We start from the raw sequence: 21,192 nt of genomic DNA, 5'->3' as shown, positions 1-21,192 counted from the left end.
AAATGGATATGGCAGAAAAAATGATGACATTGGAATGTGAATTAAATTCAGGAAACATGGTTTTAAGTAAAGACAGATACATCTAAAATTGCTCTGGATTTTTGGAAATATTGCTCTGTTGTCCTTTATAAGCCTAGGCTCCCTGTCACAAGCCCTAACTGGGCACGAGGAGAAGGCGTTTGGGTCTATGCTTACTCCTTTCTAGCTTCGGGCCACTTTCAGCCAGCCAGCTGGGTGGCTTCTTGCCTCCCTGGTCTCTGTTCCCTGCTGGGACTGCCCCCAAAGAATGGCCCTCTCCCAGCTCCTCAGTGCATGGCCCCGGGGCCAGCCCGTGCAACCCACCTTAGATCAAACTTTCTTCCTGGTCTCTGCTCTCGGGGTCCACTCACCCTCAGGTGGGAGACTGCATTCGTGGCTCCATCCTTTACCATTCTCTATAGCCACGTCCTCTGCCAAGTAACTTTGCAGGGCTAACTGCATATGTGGGAGCACCTAGCTCCCACTCTGTTCAGTGGCTGTGCTCCACCCAGAGCAGGAAACTCTTCCATGAGGGAATCAAGCATTTCCACATCTTCACAAACATGCCCCATAGCTGGGCCAGTATAACCCTGCCTAACAGTGGGAAGAGGGGGCAGTGAGGGCAAATGGAGTCCTTTTTGCTCAGCCCAAGGAACAGAGGCCGCTAGCTCTGCTCCACAAACACCGTGGTCCCTCGCCACGCACTTCTCAGCAGACAGTCATGTCAGCGGGGACTGGAGCTGAGGCAGGACGAGAGTCTAGGGATGTGTTGTGTCCTGGGGATGCTGGGGGAGGCCTGGCGACATGTCCCTGCCCAGGACACAGAACCAGAATCCTCACGTCTGCCAAATTCTAGAGCCCTCTCTGTGTCACAGGTGGGTATTCTTTCTGGGCGACCCTCCAGCTCTCTGCCGGGCTCCTTGAAAATCACCCTCCTGATGTTAACATGGTCTTTCTGCCCAGGACGTCACGCCCCTGAGGGGGTTCAGCCTGTGCGTTGGGTGAGTTGAAGCTGACTTGTGTTATGGCTTCTCCTCTGCTGGGGTTCCACGTGAGCGCTTTATTTTGGCCACGCTTGTGCAGCCATTGGGGTGTTCTGTCATGACTCTGCTCGTTTCTCCACAAGCAGAGGCAAAGTCACTTGCCAGGTTGGGAGCTCCTTGCTATTGTTCTACGTACCGGCTCTGTAAAGAAATATGTGTGTTGTAGCACATTTTTGCCATATTATAGCCACCAACCGTCCACTCCCTGGTCCCAATGACATTGATTTCCTCCTGGCGAATATCCTCCCTCTCACTGTGGGAACCAGAGGGGCCAAGGCCTCCCTCTCCCAGTCCTGGGACAACCGGACTTTGTCCTGGAACAGTGAGTTAGTGACGCAGGCACTGATGGGGCGGCCGGATGCTCCCATGCTTGCTCTCTCGGGCAGAGGCAGCAGTGGCTGCTGGCCAGGCTTGTGCCTGTGTGAGCCACGCTGGAGTGGCATTCCTTCTGTTCACTGTCCCCCATCCCGCTCCCTCCCCACTCAGCCCTGCTAACCTTTTAGATGAGTGTTACCTATGTTTAAACTTCCTCCAAACGGACTTACACAGTATGTGCCCCTGGGTCTCCCTTCTCCCATCCAGTGTCATGTCAGTTCATACGGTATTTTCATCAGAGCTGCCTATATAACTTGTGGGACTCAGTGCAAAATGAAAATGCAGGACCCCTTGTTCAAAAAGTAAGAATTTGAAGATGGTGACAACGGAGCATAAGTCCGGTCGAGGGCCCTTCAGAGAGCCTGTGGGACCACCACACGCTCCATGAAGCTGGCCCTGACTTCAGTCACCTATCTGCTTGTGGGTCTTTGGGGGCAGAAGCTCCCACGGTGTGGCTGCCGTGACTGGAGCATGGGAAAGCCAGTGTTTCTTCAGGACTTTTATACCCTTAACCCATCCGAGTCTCATAGAGGCCTTGAGGACTGCAGGGCTGGTGACCAGTGTAAGCATCAGGCCACTTCATAGATGCAGAGCTCAGACTAAAGATGCCACAGGAGCACCCAAGTCCCACTGCGAGTGCAGGGCCTGAGACTTACCCCAGGGTCCTCTGGTTCCAGAGAGCCCCCTCTTGCCATTAAACCATGCCCAGCCTTGCTCAAGTCCCTGCTATGTGCCAAGTGCTGGATTCATGAGAAAGGGAAGAAATCCTCCTTGTCCACAGGAATTTACAATCCAAGTGGAAAGCAAAGACAGGACTTACACACATGAAAAATTATTAACCAAAACATTTCTTCCTTCGAGGACGGGGGCTTATAGCTGCAAGAACTATGGGTGCTTTCTGTCTCTCCAAGCAAGAAGAAGGGGAGGTCTGTGGGAGGACAGGAGACTAAGGGCAGGCAGATGTGGCCGTGACTCTGAAGACAGGGCCCCAGCCTGGCTCACACAATCTCAGTGCCTAGGACAGAGTGTGCTTAGCAGAGCTGGTCAAGGGCCAATCCCTGGATGTCCCAGGGATGGAGGTGGGAGGGTAGGGCCCTCCGGTTCCCAAAGTGGGATGCAGGAAATTCACCCTCTGTGGTTCTAGAAATGTTCTATTTTCTTGATCTGGGAACTGGTTACGCAGGTATGCTGACTTCATGAAAATTCATCAAGCTGTGCATAGGATTTATGCATTTTTCCTCATGAACGTTGCACTTCAGTATCAGGTTAAGAGAAAATTTGTGAAAGGACCTGCATGTAGTTAACGGAAATCTAGGGTGCTGTGTTTAACCCACCCTTGGGTGCTCAGAGAAGATTTCCCAGAAGAGGGTCTGAAAGATGTCCTGAGGGAGGGAGCAAACGGTGAGGGTGGGGCTGTTCCTGGCAAAGGGGATGCATGCCTGTGATTTGGGAGGTGAGCAATGCATGGCTGGGGAGAGCATGGGCTGGTGGGTAGGACTGGCTCTGCCTTGGAGCTTGAGGAGGTGGAGAGGACAAGAGACACAAAGGCCGGCCTGTGTGGGGCCTCCCAGGCCTGCCGAGTATGGGTTACCATGAACGGTTGTGAGGGTTGTGAGCTTGAGACTCCAGTTGCAGGGGGTGGGGTAGATGGGGTGGGAAATGGGAGGCAGGGAGATGACCCTGAAAAGGCCACCAGACTTTGCTAAGTGAGCAGTGATGGCAGCTGGGCCTGGGAGAGTGTAGAATAGGGAATGAATCCCAGAGACCGCTTTTTCAAATGGTACGTTTGGGGGATATAACAAGCGACCACAAGTTCTTTGACATTTGTCCCATCAAAAGATGGAGTCTGATTGCCCATCTCTAGCATGTGCGCTGGCCTCAGTGACTTGTTAGTGATGAACCGGATGAGGCTGAAGTGATGCTCAGTGACTTCTGGACCCGGACGAGATAAGGCAGTAAAACTCCCACCTGGCTCCCCTTCGGAAGCTGGCCACCATGCTGTAAGGAAGCCGGGGCCCCAGGCAGGCATTCCAGCTGGCCACGCCGCTGAGGTCCTGAGAGCTGCCCAGCTGACCCTGCCTCCCTCCAGAACTGTGCCTTATGCCACTACGTTTGGGTGGTTTGTTGGCAGCAAGAAAACGGCTCCCTTGATCGTCGGGCAGAATCAGCAGGGGAGCTTAAAAAATTCCCAACGCCCAGGCCAGATCCAAGCATTAATATTCTTTGGGGCTCCCAGTGTTCAGCCAAGGTTGAGAACCATTACTGTAGACCAAACCTAAGGCTTGAGCAAAGGTTAGCTTCGGGAGATGGCTTCCCATTTCGCCCCCTCCCCCTCGCCCAGCTTCCTTTTGTCCTTTTGGTTCTTGTCCCCCCCACACCCCCCCACTCCCATTTCCCTCTTTGGGCACATGAAAGTGAATCCTCTTATGCAGCAGGGAGGCTCCCAAGGCTGGGTGTGTTAATAGGATTGCCAGATAAAGTACAGGAGGCCCAGTTAGAGTTGAATTTCAGGTAAACAGTGAATTTGTTTTTAGTACACGTGTGTTCCAAATGGTACATGGCCACACTAGAAAATTATGTATTGTTATCTGCAATTCAAATTTTACTGAGCTTTCTATACTTTTATTTGTGAAATGTGGCAACCGGAAGCGTGAAGCCGGGTCAAGGTGATATTTGGGCTTCACCTGGGGACACCTGTAGATTCCTGAGTCCCTCAACAGCAGGGTAGGATACACCTCAGGAATCCTCAGGTCACTTCCCTTGTTAGAGGAAAGTGAGGCCTCAATACAGGAAGTAATAAACCCAAAACAGGCTGTCCTTGATTTGCATGATATTGTCTAACCAAACCCACGCATATTGGCAAATGTATCAACATTTGCACGCAGGTTTTTATGTCAACGTAGATTTTTAGATCCGCTGGGGGATGTCTGGGAGTATGATTGCTGGGTTGTATGGTAAGTCTATGCTTAATTTTGTGCAAAAGTACCAAACTGTCTTCCAGAGGGGCTGCACCATTTTACATTCTCACCAGCAATAAGAGAGAGTTCCTTTGCTCCATAGCTTAGCCAGCAGTTGGTGTTGTCTCTTGTTTGGATGGTAGCCATTCTAACAGGTATGTAGTGGTGTCTCGTTATTTTAATTTGCATTTCCCCAATGACAAATTATGTTGAGCATCTTTTTATATGCTTATTTGCCATCTGTATATCTTTGGTGAAATGTCCAGATCTTTTGCCCGTTTTTAAATTGGGCTGTTTTCTTATTGTCGAGTTTTAAGAATTCTTTATATACTCTAGATACAAGTCCTTTTTCAGACATATTGTTTGCAAATATTTTCTCCCAGTCTGTAGCTTGTTTTTTTCTCAACCTCTTAACAGTATATTTTGCAAATGTTTGTAACTTTGATAAAGTACAATCCATCAATTTTTTCATTGCCAAAATCAAGGTCACATGGATTTTTTTTCTTATGTTTCCTTCTAGAAGTTTTATAGGTTTGTATTTTGCATTTAAGTCTGTGATCTATTATGAGTTAATTTTGTGCAAAATATGAGGTATGAATAGAGCTTTTTTTTTTTTTGCAAATAAACATCTAATTGTTCTAGCATCATTTATTAGAGAAACTATTCTTTCTCCATTGAACTGCCTTTGCACCTTTGTAAAAACTCAGTTGCTTATATTTGTACTTGACTATTTCCGGGCTCTCTATTTGTCCCATTGATGTGTGTCTATCTCTTTGCTATTATCACATTGTTGGGATTCCTGTAGCTTTACAGCACAATATACTACCATACACAATATACAGCACAATATATAATAGCATAGCTTTGAATTCAGGTATGTGAGTGTTTTTCGCTATGAGAGACCTACTTAAATGCACGTAAGAAGGTTGAAAGGACCAGGGTCTTCTCAGATTGCTGCAGGCCAGCAGGTCACCTGCTGTCCCCAGAGTGGTACTGGGCTGAGTCAAGAGCAGCTGATCCTCTTGGGGGACCTGCTTTCAGCCTCATGGCCCAGCATCCCCACAGCCTTCTGTGCCTTTGTATCACTCTCCACTCTCTGCAGGCCTGTCTCAGCACCTCTGGCCCCAGCACTCTAGCTTACCCTCAACATGGGCCTCTCACAAACAACTGAGAGCTGTGTTTTTGGCTAGCACACAGTTTTGTTTTATTTCTTAAAGTTGAATTAGTTGCTGATATTTTCACGTTGGGTGATTTCACAAAGAAGTCCGGAAATCTGGCTTCTCCTGGAGAATGGGATCATGCTGGGCCTGAATCCCACGGGTCGGCTGGAGCTAAGTAGCAGTAGGTCCCTTGGGTGAACTGGATCTCTAGTCTGCCAGCCCCTCCAGCCCCCTTTGCTCAATTATGTAAGAGGGTCTGTCCCCTGCAGATCTCTGAGTGTATAATCTCTGGTCTCAGGCTTCAGGGTTCCAGTCTGGCAGAGAAAGCCAAGCAGTACAGTCAGTTGAGACATCTACCCCACAGAAACTGGGCAGTGGAGTGTGGCAGCCAGGTCTTTGACCAGAGGAATTTAATGACCAAGGCCCAGCTGATATGCTTGAAAGCCACTGCAAAGGCCATGCTTCCCATCTAATCACTGGGCATGGTGGGTATACTAAGTCAGGCCTGTTCCTGGGAGGCAGAGGACTCCTTTGATGGCCATCTTCAGCATGAAGGCTCCTCAAACCAGCCTTGTTGTACTTTCCTTAGAACTGCATTGCAATCTTAGATGCTTCTCCCCAAATTTCCTTTCTTCCTTCACTTGGCCTCAAGACCTACGCTATGGGCCAAAGTTCTTACAACTTATGGCCCCCCTCCCCATTTTCCCTCACAGGTGTTTCTCTTATAAATTTTGTACATGTTGGTCTTGTTCGGGCATCTGCTTCTCAGAAAACCAGGTCTAACACAGGGGTGGGTGTCACTCAGCAGGTATGAAAGAAGCAGATTCTTGGAGAAGGGGCTCTGGCTGTGGTTAAGGCAGAGACCTTGAGCAACAGGCTCACCCCAACCTGTCCTTTGCTGGTAAAATGATAGAATTTAATAGGACCACAAATCTCCCCAGTCCCACCGTGGCTTCTCTCTCCCCTCATACTGATACCGTTCTGAGTCAGAAAGGCTCAGAGAAACCTCAGGGCCTGAGGTGGGCAGTGGAAGGGGGGTGCACAGCCATCAAGCCTAAAGTCCCAATTTGCCAACTAAATGACCCAACTAACCATCTTTACCAAACTCCTGTGGGTACACAAGGCGTCACAGACATTTGCTTGATTTTTGGTCACCCAGCATCCCTCCCTCCTCTTTTGGTACCGGTGCCTGAGTTTTGGGGGCACGTGGGGCTGGGCGTCAGTCCAGCTTTTGCTGTTTTTCAGCCCCATGATTGGTTCAGGACAGGGCATGTGACCTAGTTCAGAGAGAATGAGATGCCCTGAGGCTTTTGCTGGGAAAACTGGGAGACGGATGCTTCTCTTTCTTACTCAGAGGAGGCAGAGGTCCCCGCTTGACCCTAGAAGTTGGGAGTCTGGAGCTCCCAGACACCTGAGAATGATGTAGATGCAGTAAAAGGCAGGGCCCTGAGAAGAGAAGCAAGCTCCGTTGTTGTTGTTCAGGACTCTTAATCAAGCCCAGCTGAAAGCTGAACCACTCCTGAACTTTTCAGAGTTGAGAGCCAATAAATTGTCTTTTAAATGAAGGCAGTTTGCAACAGATTTGCAGCTTAATAAATTCTAATTGACATAGGCATTTGATCATCCACTAAATGGGTCATTTAGGACTCTCATCTTTCTTCTTCCGGTATTACCACTTGAGGGTCGGCTAACTTCTACATCAGGGAAAAAGTAGGTTAAAAAAAATAAAAATTTTGAAAAGGTGAGGAATATCCAGGCTCCTGGGGGCCAGCAGCTCTTGTTGAAGGGCTGCAGCTTGCAGTGGGCATTTGAGGCTTTGCCTGTATAGCTTCCTCTCCTATGTTTTCAGATGTTCTCTGGGGAGACACCTTCTCTTACCCATACTCGTTATGTTTAGAATGGAGTTGGTCCATTCCTTCCTCTTGGGCTCTAGGCGTGGGCAATTAAGCCAGCCAATTTAGGAGGAAAGAGGTACCTTCTTCCCCCTGAGATTGCTCAATAAGTACAATGATGATTAGGAATGTTGGGAGCCTCCACGTGTAAGGAAACTTCAGAAGAAAGCTGACACAGAAGAAAGCACAAAGAGGAGAAAGACATATCCGTGATGCTCCTGGGTGTAGCGTTATCTGAAACTAACTTTCTGTAACTGAACTTTTCAGTTACATGAGGAAACAAAGCCCGTTGTTTTTTTTTTTCTTTCAGTGGGAAAATATAACATAAAATATATTATTTTAGCCATCTTTATAGAATTCAGTGGCATTGGGTACATTCGCAATGTTGTGTAACATTTAACCAATGTTGTGTCACCACTCGTTCTAGAACTTTTATTACTCCCCACAGAAAAATTCTGTAACCATTAGGCAATGGCCCCCATCTCCCATCCCCCAATCAGGTCTTGGTGACTTCTAATCTACTTTATGTCTCCATCAATCGACCTGCTTTAGGTATTTCATATAAGTGGAATAATACAATATTTTTACCTTTGCAACTGGTTTATTTCACTTGGGTTTTCATAATTTCATATTAATTTTATATTACTTTATGCTTTCAAGGCTCATCAATGTTGTAGCATGGATCAGAACTTAATTCCTCTTTATGATGACTGAGTAACGTTCATATGCATATGTATACGCACAAAATATATACACACACCACATTTTGTTTATTCACTTATCTGTTGAGGGAAACTTGGATTTTTTTCACTTTTTGTCTGCTGTGAGTAATGCTGCTACGAACACAGATGTATTTGAGTATTTGTTTTCGGTTCTTTGGGGTATATGTCGAGGAGTGAAACTATTTGTTCATACGATCTGTGTTTAACTTTTTGAGAAATTGCCAAACTTTCCCACGGCAGCTATAACATTTTACATTCCCACCAGCAATGAAAGAGTGTTCCAATTTCTCTACATACTTGCCAACACTTGTTATTTCTTCTTTCCTTTCTTTCTTCTTTCCCTCCCTCCCTCTCCTCATCCACCTCGTCCTCCTTCTTCTTCATATTCGTCCTAGAGGCCATGAAGCAGTATCTCATTGTGGTTTAGACTTGCATTCCCTAATGGTTAGGGTCATTGAGCAACTTTTCACGTGTCTATTGGACATTTGTACATCTTTTTTCGAGAAGTCCTTTTTTCTTTTCAAGTCCTTTCCTCATTTTTGAATTGTTTTCTTTTTTGTTGTTGTGGTCGAGTTGTAGGAGATATAACTATATCTTTCTATGTATCTATATATAAATATAAATATATATAATAAATATATAGAAATATAGAAATAGAGAGATAAATATAGAGTTAGATATTCTTCATATTAAACCCTCATAAGATACATGATTTGTAAATATTTCTTCCTTGTGTTATATTTCCATTCTCTTGAAAGTGTCATTTTTTTTTTTAATTTTTTTTTTTCAACGTTTATTTTTATTTTTGGGACAGAGAGAGACAGAGCATGAACGGGGGAGGGACAGAGAGAGAGGGAGACACAGAATCAGAAACACGCTCCAAGCTCCGAGCCATCAGCCCAGAGCCTGACGCGGGGCTCGAACTCACGGACCGCGAGATCATGACCTGGCTGAAGTCGGACGCTTAACCGACTGCGCCACCCAGGCGCCCCTTGAAAGTGTCATTTGATGCATAAAAGTTTTTACTAAGTTTTAATGAAGTCAAATATACTTATATTTTTCTTTTGCTGCCTGTGCTTTTAGTGTCATATTTAAGAAATTGCCAATTCCAAAATCATGAAGATTTTCCCTTATGACTTCTTCTAAGAGTTTTAAAGTTTTAGGTCTTTTGTTTAGGTCTGATTCATTTTGAGTTAATTTTTGTATATGGTTTAAGGTAAGGGATCAATGTCATCGCTTTGCATGTGGATATCCAGTGTCCTTAGTACTATTTGTTGATGTGACTGTTCTTTACCTATTGAATGATCTTGGAACTCTTGTCAAAAATCAATTCACCATATATGGGAGGGTTCATTTTGGGGCTATTCATTCAATTCCATTAGTCAATGTGTTTATCCTTACGCTAGTAACAGTGTTTTGATTAACATAGATTTGAAGTAAGTTTTGAAATCAGGAAGTGTGAGACTTTTCCAACTTTGATCTTCCTCAAGATTGTTTCGGCTATTGAGGGTCCCTTGTAATTCCACATAAATTTTAGGATGGGTTTTTGTACTTCTGCAAAATACGACACTGGGATTCAATAGGGATTGCTTCAAATCTATAGACTGCTTTTAGGAGCACTGTTTATTAATCTGCTTGGGCTGCTATCACAAAATACCACAAAATGGGTGGTTTAAGCAATAGGAATTTATTTTCTCATAGTTTGGGAGGTTAGAAGTCCATGATCAAGGTAATGATCAAGCAAGTTCAGTTTCTGGTAAAAGATTTTTTCCTAACTTATAGATGACAGCTTTTTCACTGTGTCCTCACTTGGCCTTTCCTTAGTGTGTGTGTGGAGAGAATGAGTTTTCTGGTGTCTCTTCTTATAAGGACACTGATCCTATTGGATCAGGCCTTATTATTTTTGTTTTTAAAATTTTTTAATGTTTATTTATTTTTGAGAGAGAGAGACAGAGTGCAAGCAGGGGAGGGGAAGAGAGGGAGACACAGAATTCGAAGCAGGCTTCGGGCTCTGAGCTGTCAGCACAGAGCCCAACACGGGGCTCAAACCCACAAACCATGAGATCATGACCTGAGCCAAAGTCAGGCGCTTAACCAACTGAGCCACCCAGGCATCCCACAGGCCTTATTTTTATTGTGTCACTTAACCTTAATTACTTCCACAAAGGACCTATCTCCAAATATAGTATATTGAAGGTTAGAGCTTCAACATATGAATTTTGGGGAAACATTCCATCCATAACAGTTCTCCTCTTAGCATTATAAGTCTTCCAACCCATGAACATAAATATCTTTCCATTTATTTGTGTTTTCTTTAATTTATTTCAAGAATGTTTTGTAGTTTTTAGTGCACAATTTTTTATGCCTCCTTAGTTTAATTCATTACTAAATATTTTTTATGCTAGTACAAGTGAGATTTTTAAAAATTTCCTTTTCAGATTGTTCATTGCTAGTGTATAGAAATGTAACTGATGTTCGTGTGTTGATTTTGTATCCAGTGACTTTGTTGAGTTTGTTGCTCTAAGCTATTTTTTGTGTGTAGATTCTTTATGATTTTCTATATATAAAATCATATCATCTACTGAAAGAAATAATTTTTTTGTTCTCTTCCAATTTGGCTTCTTTTTATTTCTTTACCTTGCTTAATTGCTTTGGCTAGAACTTCCAATACTATGTTAAATAGAAGTGGTAAAAGCAAACATCTCTTTCTTGTTCCTGATCTTAGAGGAAAAACTTTGTCTTTCACCCTTGAGTATGTTACCTATGCGTTTTTCATATATGGCCTTTATAATGCTGAGGTTTCTTTCTATTACTAGTTTATTGGTTTTTTTAGTCATGAAAAGGTGTTGGGTTTTATCAAGTGCTATTTCTGCATCAATTTGGATTATCATGTGTTTTGTTTTCCTTTGTTCTATTAATGTGGTATATTACATTGGTTGATTTTCATATGGTGAAACAACTTTGTATTCCTGGGATAAATTCTGCATAGTCATGGTGTATAATCTTTATAATATGCTGTTGAACTTGTGTGTTCATATTTTGTTGAGATTTTTGCATTTATATTCATAAGGACTTTAGCCTATTGTTTTCCTTTTTTCCCCCAATATTTATTTATTTTGAGAAAGAGAGAGAGAGAGTGACTAGGGGGTGCAGAGAGAGAGGAAAGAGCGAATCCCAAGAGAGCCTGACATGGGGCTCTATCCCACAGATGATGGGGCTCTATCCCCAGATCATGACCTGAACTGAAACCAAGAGTAGAACACTTAACCCACTGAACCACCCAGGCACCCTTATAGTTTTCTTTCTTCCAGTGTCTTAGTGACCTCATAGAATGCATTCCTTCTTCAATGTTTTGGAAAAGTTTAAGCAGAATTGATGACTATTTTTTAAATGTTTTGTAGAATTCACCTTTGAAACCATTTGTTCTGTATTTTTCTTTGTTGGTAGGATTAATGATTCATTCTCCTTACTTGTTAATGGCCTTTTTATAATTTTCTATTTTTCCTTGAGTTAGTTTTGTTTGTATTTTTCTAGGAATTTTCCCATTTCATGTAGACTTATCCAATTTGTTGCATATAATTGTTCATAGTATTTCTGTAAAATAGCTAGTAGTATCCTATTTTAATTTCTGGTTTTGAAAATTTGAGTCTCTCTTTTTCTTAATCTAGTAAAGGTTTGTCAATTTCATCGATATTTATCTGAGAATAAATTTTGGTTTCATTAATTTCCTCTGTTGTTTTTTATTCTCTGTTTCTCCCTCATGTAATCTTTGTTATTTCTTCCTTATGCTAGCTTTGGGTTGCTTGCTTTTCTTTCTAGTTCCTCGGGGTATACAGTTAGGTTATTGATATATTAGTTTGCTAGGGCCACCATAACAAAATACCGTAGGCTTGCTGACTTACACAGCAGACATTTATTTTTTCATAGTTCTGGAGGATATAAGTCCAAGATCAAGGTGTGACTAGGTTGGTTAACACTGAAGACCCTCTCTTGGGCTAGCAAACGGCTGCCCTCTTGCTGCCCCTTCACATGGTCATCCCTGTGTGTGCACGTGTCCCTCGTGTCTCTACATATTCCCTGCTATTTTTTTAATGTTTAGTTTTGAGAGGGAGGGGAGGGGCAGAAAGAGAGAGAGAGAGAGAGAGAGAGACAGAGAATCTGAAGCAGGTTCCACACTGTCAGCGCAGAGCTGACACCTGTCTGTAACTCACCAACCAGAAGGTCATGATTTGAGCTAAAGTCAGATGCTTAACCGACTGAGCCACGAAGCTCTCTTCTAAATATCCCCTTCTTATAAGGACACCAGCCAGATTGGATTAGGGCCCACTCAAATGGCCCTTTTAATGTATTCATTTTAACATATTCACCTTTCAAAGCCCTGTCTGCAGACATAGTCACATTCTGAGGTACTAGGGGTTAGGACCTCTATGTGTGAATTTGAAGGGGTGACAGTTCAGCCCGTATCACCATTCTTTTACTTTCAATTCTTTTGTGTCTTTCAATCTAAAGTGAATTTCTCATAAATAGCATATAGATCAATCATTTAAAAAATCCATTCTACCAATCTTTGTTTTAATTGGACCGTTTAATCCATTTACATTTAAAGAAATTGTTGGTAAAGAGGGACTTAGTTCTGCCATTTTTGTGTGTGTACCTTTTTTTGTTCAATTCCTACATTTTTTATTTATTAGATTATTTTATAGTGTATCGCTTTGATTCCCTTTTTTCCCTGTATGTATATATTTCAGTTATTGTCGTAGTAGTTCCCTTGTGAACTATAATTAACATTTTGAACTTATAACATCCTAGTTTGAATAATACCAATTTAGTTTCAATAGTATACAAACACTGTGCTCCTATACAGTTTTGTCCTTCTCCCTTTATATTGTTATTGTCCCAGATCACATTCCTATACATCGTGTGCCCCTTAACATAGATTTGTAATTACTGTTTTATACATTAGCCTTTTAAATTGTAGTTGAAAATAGAGGAATTACAAACCAAACCTGCGGTAATACTGGTTTTTATATTTACCTGCGTAGTCACTACTTTTTTTTATTTTTATCAAAAATTTTTTTTTTCTTAGTCACTACTTTTATCAGTGTTCTCTATTTCTCATATGACTTTGAGTTCTTGTCTGGTGTTCTCTCATTTCCGTCCAATAGACTCACTTTAGCAATTCTTGTGAAGCAAGTCTACTAGTAATGAACCCCTTCAGTTATTATTTATCTGGAAATGTTTTAATTTCTCCTTCATTCTTGATAGTTCATCTAAGAAAGAATTATTCGTTGAGAGGTTGTTTTTTCCTTTCGGAACTGAATATGCCCTTTGGCCTCCATGATTTCTTTTTTCTTTTTTTAAACAGGAGGTGCTTTTTTTGTTTTTATTTTTTTGTTTTAGTAAAGAGCGAGACTATGAGCAGGGAGAAGGACGGAGGGAGAGAGAGACAATCTTAAGCAATCTCCATGCTCAGTGTAGAGCCTGATGCAGGGCTCAGTCCCATGACTCTGGGATCATGACCTGATCCCAACCAACCGAGCCACCCATGTGCCACGGCCTACGTGATTTCTGATTAGAAATCAGCTGTTAATCTTGTTGAGGATTCCTTGTATGTGACAAGTTACTTGTCACTTGTTGCTTCTAAGATTGTCTTTTTTTGTGTGTTTTGATAATTTGATTATAATGTGTCTCAGTTCTACACATCTGTTTGAGTTTATCTTGCTTGAAGTTCCTTAGGCCTCTTGGATGTGTGTCTTCAAATCTTTCATCAAATTTAGGAAGTTTTCAGCCATTATTTTTTCAAAAATTTTTTGTCCGTTTCTGTCTCCTCCTGGAACTCCTCTTGTGCATACTGTTGGTATGCTCAGTGGTGTCCACCAGGCTCATAGGCTCGGTTCATATCTCCTTTTTTTTTTTTTCTTTCTTTACCTGACTGAATAATTTTGAGTGCCTTATATTCAAAGTTTTTTGATATTTCTTCTGCCAGCTCAAATCCTTTTGGCTCCTGTAGTGAATTTATTATTTTATTTTTTATTTATTGTATTTTTCAGCTCTAGGGTTTCTATTTTGTTCCTTTTCATAATTTTGATCTCTTTTTGCCATTCCCTATTTGTTCATAAATTTTTTTGTGTGGTTTCCTTTAGTTCTTTGTCTATGATTTCCTTCAGCTTATTAAGCATATTTAAGATAGTTGATTTAATGTGTTTGACTAATATTTCCAATGTCTGGGCTTCCTTAGGGATGGTTTCTAATTATTATTATTATTTTTCTGTGAATTGGCTTTACATACTTGTTTTTTGGTATGTTTTGTATTGTTTGTTGAGGACTGGACATTTTGAGTATTGGTATGTGAACTCTGGAAATCCGATTTTCCTGCTCCTCAGGGATTGCTGATTTTTGCTTGTTGAAGTTTGCTGTCATCTCTTTAGTGATTTTTCCAAACTATTTTTCAAAGTGTATTCCTTGGAACGTGTGGTCATTGAAGTTTTTATTCTGTTATCTCTACAGCCAGCCAGTGACTTGAAGATTTTCCTAAAAAAAAAAAAAAAAAAAGTCTGTCCCTTTAAATCTTCCAATAGATGCTGTCAGAGGAAATTGCTGCAGTTCTAGAAGGCCAGTCTCCACCTGTCTCTCAGGGAGCTGGTAGACTGACCGAAATGTTCTGGAGGACAAGGACCTTACTGCTCACACTGGCATCAGCCAACCACTCCAGGAATGGTGGCTGCTAATCCCACAGCTGCATGGTGGGGTGCGGGCTGAGGAATGGGGCATGGCAGCTGGTTCTCACCCCTCCCCACCCCTACCAACAGTTGGTGACCTTTTCCTTTATCATGCACTCTCCTGGTTTTTTAAAGTTCAAGTTCCAGAGTTTCAATATTGTTGACTCTGTGAGTGTTTCCGTTTCCAACTGACAGTTGTTTTTGTTTGTTTGGTTTTTAGGGTTATTTATTTATTTTGAGAGAAAGAGAGAGGGAGAGAGTGAAGGGGAGGAGCAGAAAGAGAGGAAGAGAGAGGATCCTAAGGAGGCCCTGCAATGTCAGCGCCATCGCTGAGCCCCTCTTGGGGCTTGAACTCATGAACCATGAGATCAAGACTGAGGTGAAACCATGAGTTGGACACTCAACCGACTGAGCCACCCAGTGGCTCTGACAGTTGTTTTGATGAAGGGACTGATCCCTAGGGCCTTCACTCCACCATTTTGCCTCATGCCCTTCTGAATCCCTCCTTTTAAAATTTTTGTTTTTTTCCATAACTCACTTTGAGTTTCTATTACTGGCATCTGAGAGATGGCAACAACTGTAGCAACTGCCATGCTTGGTGCTATGTATTTTTCAGACTTAAAGATGATTTCATCCCTTTTCTTGGAGGGGAGGCTGAAGTGTACAGAAAAACCATATACAAAGAAGGATTCGAGTGATCAGTGACAACCCTAAGGATAAGCAGATGAAGTACCAGGGGAACTTCATGGAAGGGATGATTTTTTGACCTTGGGGTTAAGGATGAACCTCCTATAGAATGAAAAGAACCTCATCTAAGGTCTTTGGCCCTCCGTTGACTCCAAGATCCGCAGACAGTTCTGGTCCCTGCCTTGATCACCTCCTGCTTCTCATGCACAAGGGAGGGCCTGGTACATGGAAGGGGGTCAATAATTTTTGCTGTTTTGTTTTATTTGAAGGTGTTTTGTTTTATTGAAGGTGTTTTGGGGTGGCTGATGTTCACCTGGATGAGTGATTATAATTTGAAGGATTTTAGATGGATAGAGGAAGTTTTCACTGTCAGCTTTTATACTTGTGATCACCATCATTCTTCAAGCCAACCCTGAGGCAGGTATAGCTCTAAGACTTGTTGTACAGGAGAATGAAACTCAGCAGGTTAAGGGTCTTGCCTAAGACTTGTCAGCAGGCAAGTGGCAGAGTTGGGACCACAGCTTGGGTCTGTCTTGGTTTTACAGTTCAAGTTCTTCTGCTGTTACTTCTGAGAGCTCTTAGGACTGAGTGAAGGAAGCAGCAAATGTTCATGGAATGTCAACCAAGTCCCTGTTCTCATGGAGCTGGTGTTCTACTGTGAAGAGATGGTAACTAGTATAGAAGCAGATAAAATTGGTAATCCTAAAAAGGGATAAGTGCTATGAAGAAAATCTAAAAAGTGAGGTGCTGGAGGATGCTTGGAGGAGAGGGGAGGGTCTTCTACAGACAGGATATCAGGGAAGCTTTTTTATTTGAATCGAGGCCTGAGTGATGCAAAGGAGTAGACCATGCAACGATCCAGCAGAAGTATTGCAGGCAGCAAGATCAACCAGGGCCAAGACCCCAAGGCAGGAGAAGAGCGAAACCATTATGGTTGGTATGAGTGGCAAGGGGGCTTGCAAGGCAGTTAGAAAGGTGGGTCAGATATAATACAGAATTCTAGTAGGACATCTGGATTTTATTCTAGTTGCAGTGAGAATTCATGGAGGGCTCAAGCAGGGAGAGTCATATGATCTGGTTATTTTTAAAAGCTCCTTCAGGCTGCTGAGCTGAAAACAGATTGGGGGTACATGAATCAGAATCTTTGGCTGCTGGTGACATAAAATATGATGCAAACTGCCTTAATCCATCAGAAAATTTACTGGCCTCTTTAACCAGAAGTGCAGAGGTAATGTAGACTTCAGAGCTGGCTGATTCAGCCCTGAGTCCAGTGCTGTGATATAGTCAAGAACTCAAGTTCTGTCTCTTGGCTCTGCTGACCACAGACTCAACTTCATTGTGAGGCTAAGAGGTGTCCGGGTGGTTTTACTAGAGCTGAAATACACAGGGCTATATGCCCTGTACTTCCCCACCAAGGGATGGATAGATTTTTTTTTTTTTTTATGGAAACACTTCCAAAGAATGAGGGAGAACTTTTTCAGAAGCCTTCAGGAAATCTGTTTGTGAAGTATCACATGCCCTTTCCGGAATCAACTATTTACAGGGAAAATGCATCATGCCTTTAGACTGGAGCTGGGGTGCCTCAGCTTGGCAAAGGCACAGGAACTATGTGGGCTAGGGTAGACCATGTGAAGGAGGGGAGATAGACAAAGGGCAGCTGACAAAGTCCATTACAGGGGCAATAGTGGAAGCAGGGAGGCCAGAGAAGAAGCTACTGAGGTAGGTGAGGATAGAGAGATGATGGTGGAGATAGAGGAGGTGGTATGAGAAACATTCCGATTCTGCCTCTTTCAGAGGTGTTGACGTTGAATATGCAGTGAGGAAAAGAGGAATTAACATATACCATTTGCCCAAGTTTTCCTTGCGTCTTTCTTTGAAGCAAATGGAAAAAGGGTGTATCTGGACTGGAGAGCTGGCCAAGAGAAAGGGAAGAGAAACTGCAAGACGGCATACAAAGGTGTAAACGGCAGATACCCCTCAGCCTATTCCCATCTGTACAACGCTAAACAGACAGGATCCATCGCTACTGTTAAGAACTGGAGCAGAGGTGGTGCTTAGGGCATGGCCAGTTCCGGCTAGGAAGCATTAATTGGGTGCCTACTGTGTCCAGAGGCTGTAGGAGAAACAGAGCATAGTTCTGAAATAAGAGAAAAAGTGTGGGCTAAGTTATCCTTGAAAAAAATCTCTTAAATAGTCCAAACACAGCACTATATTAATATAAGCACAGTAATTAATACACACGCAAAACATAATTGCATATTTTAATTCATTAAACAGGCACAGGAAAGAGTTGAACTTGCTAAAATTAAATTATGTTCTTACAAAGCAGCTTTGGTTCTTGAATTAAGCTTCCACCGCCAGATGCAGCGCTAAACGACTGGAAGACGAAGGGGACACAAGGCTCACCTCCAGGAGCACTCACTCAGCGTGGAACCCGGATAGAATGAAAGCTTCCAGAGGCTACAATGCAGCGCAAACCTCGAGGGGTAAGCCCGCCTCAGCCGCGTCACTCCTGCACCACGTGACCCACTAGGGGCGGGGCCAGGGGCGGGGGCTCCGCGCGCGCTTCCCGGCGTGCCGCGCGGGGCGGAGCGAGGGGCGGAGCCTACGGGGGAGGCGCGGAGGAGGCGCGGCCGCCACAGGACGCCTGTCTCGGCCCGGCCACCGGACAGGCGCCTCCGGGTCTCACCGGCCCGCCTGCTGCTTCGAGCCCGCGGCGGCGGCGGCGGCGGGCGGCATGCGCCTGTGAAATGCGGCCGCGGGCAGCCGGGACGCGAGCAGCGGCCGCCGCGGCAGCGGAGAAGACAGGCGCGGCCTCCTCAGCGAGGGGCACGCAGTGCATGAGGGCGAGCACGCGGGTGCTGGGCAGCCGCCGGCCACGCCGCCTCCATAAACATTTGTTTAGGACTCGTTCGCCCCGCTGAGGTCCCGGCGCCTCCACCATGGAGGCCCCGGCCGACCCCGGGTCCCACGCCTCGGCCTCGGCCTCGTCCTCGGCCGCGGCTCCGCTGCGCGCCCCGGAGGTGGCGCGGCTCCGAGAGGAGCAGGAAAAGGTAACAGGCCGCGCTCCGGGCCCCACGCTTCCGGCGGTGGTCTCGGGAGGCGCCCGCTCCCCGGCACATCCTCGGCGCCCGGCCCCCCCAATCTGGGGCTGGGGCCCTCCTCGGGGTCCGCTTCCCCCGCTCGCCCCGGCGGCCCCCTCCTTCCCGCTGTGGGCCGCAGCCCTCTGGTCCCGGGCCCAGCTCGATCCTGACGCGGTACCGGGGAGGAGCACAGCCTCCAGGCTTGGAGAGAGAAAGTGTTGGGAGAAACTTTTGTCACGTGCTTTTGTTGTCTTTTGTCTGGAGCCCTTTGACCTTCAAGGGGAGGGAAGGGATGGGAAAGAGGGAGGTGACTATCCCTTTAAGTTGCGTATCAAAGTGAGTTTTTAGACCTAATATAGACAGCAGTGCGTGGGAATTTTTTGGTTTGGGGTACGCGGTCAATGGAGGGCTCACCTTAGTATCTTCTTAAAAATCGTTGCTAAAATATCTACACATTGTTGCTCTTTATCAGGTTGCACGCAGTGATAAACAACTTGGTTGTTTAGTGTTGGTCAAAGTGTAACGCAATTTTATTAAATTTTAACTTTAATCGTATAATAAGTTTTAATCTGCCAGTGTAGGGAAGAAAATTTTGCATTTCCTAGTGGGATTGTATATGAAGAAGTATGCCCGATTTAAGAAATACGGTGTTGTTTTATTTGAGTATTTTTTCCTTTGGATTTTGTAGCATTTCAGGTTGTCGGTGTCTCCAGAAAGTTTGAAATTCTTACTTTGAAAAGCAGTATTTACTTAAAATGTCTTATGTCTTCTTGAGAGTATCATGGCTAAAAGGGTTAGGAAGTTATTTCAAAAGTGTAAACAATGGGAATCCCTAACCTTTTCTATTGAACATTCCTGTATAAAAATAACTACTTGCATAGGTATACAAATATACTCAGTTCATCTAGATGAGGGGCTTTTCACAGAACCAAAAAAAAATCCTGGTTTGCTTGGAAACCACCTGTTAGGATGAACTGTGGGGATCTTTCCTACTTTGTTCTGGTTCTAAATTATTTTATCCATTGAATTTCCTTTTCTGAGGGCCATTTTCTTTTCTTTTTTTTTTTTTTAACATTTTTATTTATTTTGAGAGAGAGAGAGAGAGAGAGAGAGAGAGCGCGAGCATGATTGGGGGAGGGGCAGAGAGAGAGAGAGAGGGAGACACAGAATCTGAAGCAGGCTCCAGGCTCTGAGCCGTCAGCACAGAGCCCAACACGGAGCCCAACACCCAACAAGGCACAGAGCCCAACTCACAGACGGTGAGATCATGACCTGGGCTGAAGTCAGACGCTCAACTGACTGAGCCACCCAGGCGCCCCATAGGGCCGTTTTCTTCTGTCCTGTACAACTGCTGGGTTTTAAACTTGGCTTTTTTTTTTTTTTTTAAATCCAACAAGTATTGTGTTATTTAAATTATAAGACGTTAATAGATCATAATTTTTCCTTTTTGAAGAGAAAAAGAAGAAAAGACAGCCCTTCTTGAAATTAATTTGTTCATTTTTGGCAAAATTATTTCCATTTTTTGCTTTTTTAGGAAATTTGAAACAGACCCTCAGAAGATGGTGTTCCCATTGCCTTTAGTCTGGTCTATAGAGGAATTACTCTCTCTTTCCTAGTATAACATGCATAATGCTCACTTGATATGTTTCCTTCCATTTGTCATTGTAAAAGAGAGATCCTTAGTTTTATTCTAATGTTAGTGTGGCTGAAATACAAAGGATACATTTTGGGGTGCTCTGAACAGCTTTCTGGTATAGTATCTAGTTATATTTGAAAACTGTCTTTTCAGTTACAGGCCTGTAGGAATCTAAATAACTATTTTCAGTAGACATTGACTATGTTACCAAATTACTTTTCTGTATTATGTTAATGTTTTGGTAGTTAAAGTAAGCATGTGCATGTGTGTCATGCGTGTGTAAAATTCCCAGTTGATAAAGCCCTTCTGTAAATAGACTACACAGTATTTTACAGGATTTGCTTCAGTGAACAGTAGACCCATAATGCCACAAAATATCCTAGTTAGATAGCTATACTTCAATTATAGTTTAGTATAGGAAAACTGTATATAGTAAATATTCACTTATTTTGTGAGGGACTTTATTTAGGCTTTAAGACCAACCCAGCTAACTCAGTAAAATAGAAGTGTTTTGACATTCTTGGAATGAAAAAGGGAAGAATGTCATTGTAGCTTTATATTTGTGTGGCACTTAGTACTTTTTTTTTTTTTTTTTAATATAAATCCAGCTAAATGTGCTTTAGGACTTGGGTTTTTGCAGTGGTTTTCCCAGTGTGAAAGAGAATGAACACCTGAAGAAAATGACTTGATTTTTTTTTTTTTTTTTTTTTTTTTTTGGGTACCTAGCTAGTAGACTCTAGATGCAGAGGAGAGAAATTAATTCATTACATACAAGGATACTTTAGGTTTTGGGCCTTATTTTCACTGGGAGCCTTGGTTGAGAGGACTGTTAGGTAATATGGCTTAAATGTTGCTCATCAGGTTTTTTTTTTTTTAATTAAAAAAAAATTTTTTTTTTTT

The 21,192-nt window shown here is 43.4% G+C and overlaps 1 protein-coding gene across 2 annotated transcripts in view; it reads left to right on the top strand.

Annotated features, from left to right (window-relative positions):
* Nucleotides 1-932: 932 nt before the first annotated feature.
* Nucleotides 933-21,192, top strand: part of URI1 (URI1 prefoldin like chaperone) — a 104,068-nt gene continuing 83,808 nt past the window's right edge. Inside the window, exons 1-2 of one of the 2 annotated variants that reach the window (XM_040445586.1) lie at nt 933-1,019; nt 17,935-18,059. In XM_040445586.1, coding sequence (XP_040301520.1) covers nt 18,039-18,059 — 21 coding nt within the window. In that variant the 5' untranslated portion in view covers nt 933-1,019; nt 17,935-18,038. Of the gene's footprint in view, nt 1,020-17,934; nt 18,060-18,201; nt 18,627-21,192 lie in introns of those variants that run through there. The other variant, XM_040445585.1, reaches the window with a different exon arrangement.

This window comes from Herpailurus yagouaroundi, unplaced genomic scaffold, assembly GCF_014898765.1.
Source record: "Herpailurus yagouaroundi ecotype Mexico unplaced genomic scaffold, PumYag 194, whole genome shotgun sequence".
Classification (NCBI taxonomy): domain Eukaryota; kingdom Metazoa; phylum Chordata; class Mammalia; order Carnivora; family Felidae; genus Herpailurus; species Herpailurus yagouaroundi.
Note: the sequence above shows the minus strand (reverse complement) of the source record. Positions and strands in the feature narration are given on the sequence as shown.